Source organism: Lactuca sativa, chromosome 7 (genome assembly GCF_002870075.4).
Source record: "Lactuca sativa cultivar Salinas chromosome 7, Lsat_Salinas_v11, whole genome shotgun sequence".
NCBI lineage: Eukaryota > Viridiplantae > Streptophyta > Magnoliopsida > Asterales > Asteraceae > Lactuca > Lactuca sativa.
The window spans coordinates 124186544-124189161 of record NC_056629.2 but is presented as its reverse complement, the minus strand read 5'-3'; the positions used below and the strand labels follow the sequence as shown (position 1 = coordinate 124189161).

At 29.8% G+C, this 2618-nt stretch overlaps 1 protein-coding gene across 1 annotated transcript; it reads left to right on the top strand.

Annotated features, from left to right (window-relative positions):
• Positions 1-1391: 1391 nt before the first annotated feature.
• On the top strand, positions 1392-2161 carry LOC111917827 (auxin-responsive protein SAUR76). Its single transcript, XM_023913466.3, has one exon. The coding sequence runs from the start codon at positions 1485-1487 to the stop codon at positions 1923-1925; it is 441 nt and encodes a 146-aa protein (XP_023769234.1). The 5' UTR covers positions 1392-1484; the 3' UTR covers positions 1926-2161.
• The last annotated feature ends 457 nt before the right edge of the window (positions 2162-2618 follow it).

Genomic DNA, 2618 nt, shown 5'->3' with positions numbered 1-2618 from the left:
TTGAGGTAATACTAAAAGAACCTATATGTTTTTCATCTGATGCAAAAATGGTCGAAACATACCTCTTAACCGACCAGAAATAGCAATAAACTTTAAAAAAACAATCGATATACTAGTTTATAACACCTGAGATCACTGTTACAAAATTAGTTAAATTTTCGTAGTAAAAACTTAAAATTATTAATTAATTATTTTAAATAAACTATTAATTAAAAGATATTTTTTTAGTTATATAAAATTATAATCATTGATTCAAATAAATACATTAAATTATATTTTGTTATAATTTGTATTAATTTTGTTTATCTTTTATTCTAATGTTTTAACTTAATAATTAAAGAAGAAATTTTAAACTTTGAAATTTGAAATGGAGAATCAATATATTGAGAAAACAAATGACATGACATTAATTAAGGGGCCTAATATGGTAATACATAGCAAAAAAAAAAGTACTCCTTTATTAGTATAGGAAGAGGAAGATATAAAAAGTGGTTATTGGTTATCTATTATTTATTATTTTAATTGTTATGTTATGAAAAAATAAAAAGATCCACTGTTAGTATTTTTTTTAGAGTATTAGCATTGACAAAATCGATGCTATTATTTATGCCGCAAATGTTCATGTACGAAATTGCAAACGACATGTTGCATTGAGATAGGTTACTAACGATATGGTGCTTCCTTGAACGATCACCTAGATCGGGGTTTAGACTTTAGAGCCATTAGACCCCACAAATGCAACTACACAAAAACACAGAGTTCATAAACGATGATATTTCCTCTATATTGAGTATTTTTTTCATTATAATTCATTAAAGTATCTAAAATTAATAATGAAGATAGAGTTGTTCAAATATTTTCTTTCTTTATGAATAGTAACTTATTTTGGTTCATCTTTTTTTAAAACAAAAAACAAAGAGAATTTACTTTTTAAGCGTAAAGTTATATAAAACTTATTCACATTGCTTTCGATTAACTACAAGGAATATATATTGTCGAACGTTAAATTAAGATACTAAGTACAGATTATATTTGATAAAAGATGTAACGTGAAAGCCACAATGTTTGGCAAAAGCATTTTAGTCTAAGTAACTACAAAAGGCCACATTTCATTATATTATCAATGGAGCTACTTATTATATAAAAAGGATTTAATATATTTAAATTATTTAAAAATAATATCTTAAATTTAATAATATGAACTTAACATACGACATTATCATTTATAAATAAACAAGTGTACATGTATTCTTCTTCACAACACCTAAGGCTGGAGGCAACATAAAGACTAAGATGAGATGTTATTATCACTAATTTGAATCATTTATGCAAATGGGGCCCTCGTCTCTTCTAAACATCCACATCACACCCACCTCCATTTTCATATTTCCAAAAACCACCCTCCCCGGCCAATCGTGAGTATATATGAAGCCATCTATCATATCGCCATCCCTGCAACAAACATTCCTTATTCCACGCCAATCATGAAGAAAATCAATCTCATGCTAAGAAGATGCAAGACTTTATCAAGGCAACTCATCAGGACCTCCTCCTACACCTCCTTAAGATCCAAATCAACCACCGATCATCATCATCTTCGTCATGGACCACCAGCAGAAACAGGAGGAATAATGTGGAATAGTACCGCCGTTTGTGTTTACGGCGGCGGAGAAGAGCCTCGGGCCACCGTTTTTGTTGGGAGCACCAGGAAGCGATACGTAATTGGTTCAAAGTATTTAAGCCATCCGCTCGTTATTGCTCTCACCGAAAAAGAAAAATCTACTTCCGTTGATGGGGATAATGCCGCATCTGTCATCAACTGTGAAGTTGTACTGTTTGATCATCTCTTGTGGATGCTCGAAAATTCCGATCTGAATATCAATTCCGATTCTTTGGACGAGTTAGCAGCTCTCTACATATCTTAATTGACTCTCTCTCTCTCTCTCTCTCTCTCTCTCTCTCTCTCTCTCTCTCTCTCTCTCTCTCCATATACATACAGTTGTAGAACTATTTTGCTTTATATGCTTTATATGTAAGAAGCTTCAAAATCTGGTCTAATATTTTTTGAAATTTAGATGTAACTATGAAGATCTATCATCTCAAGAATTGAGATGATAATTAATTTCATGCAATATTAGTTTGATTAATGATTTGTTGAACATTCTCATTTGTGTATATGCTGGGAATTATTTGAATGCCGCTAAGTGGGATGCTTCAAAATCTGGTCTATTATTTTTTGAAATTTAGATATAACTATGAAGATCTATCTCAAGAATTGACATGATAATTAATTTCATACAATATTAATTTGATTCATGATTTGTTGTTTCAAAGATCTATCTCAAGAATTGAAATTATAATTAATTTCATGCAATATTACATTCTCATTTGTGTATATGCTGCTAGTTATTTGAATACCTGGGCTAAGTGTGAAGCTTCAAAATCTGGTCTAATATTTTCTGAAATTTTATGAAGATCTATTTCAAGAATTGAGATGATAATTAATTTCAACCAATATTAATTTGATTCATGATTTGTTGATACAAAGATCTATCTCAAGAATTGAGATTATAATTAATTTCATGCAATATTTGTTTGATTAATGATTTGTTGAACAT

Coding starts and splice junctions, on each gene's coding strand:
- LOC111917827 (XM_023913466.3), top strand. CDS start 1,485: ATGAAGAAAATCAATCTCATGCTAAGAAGATGCAAGACTTTATCAAGG.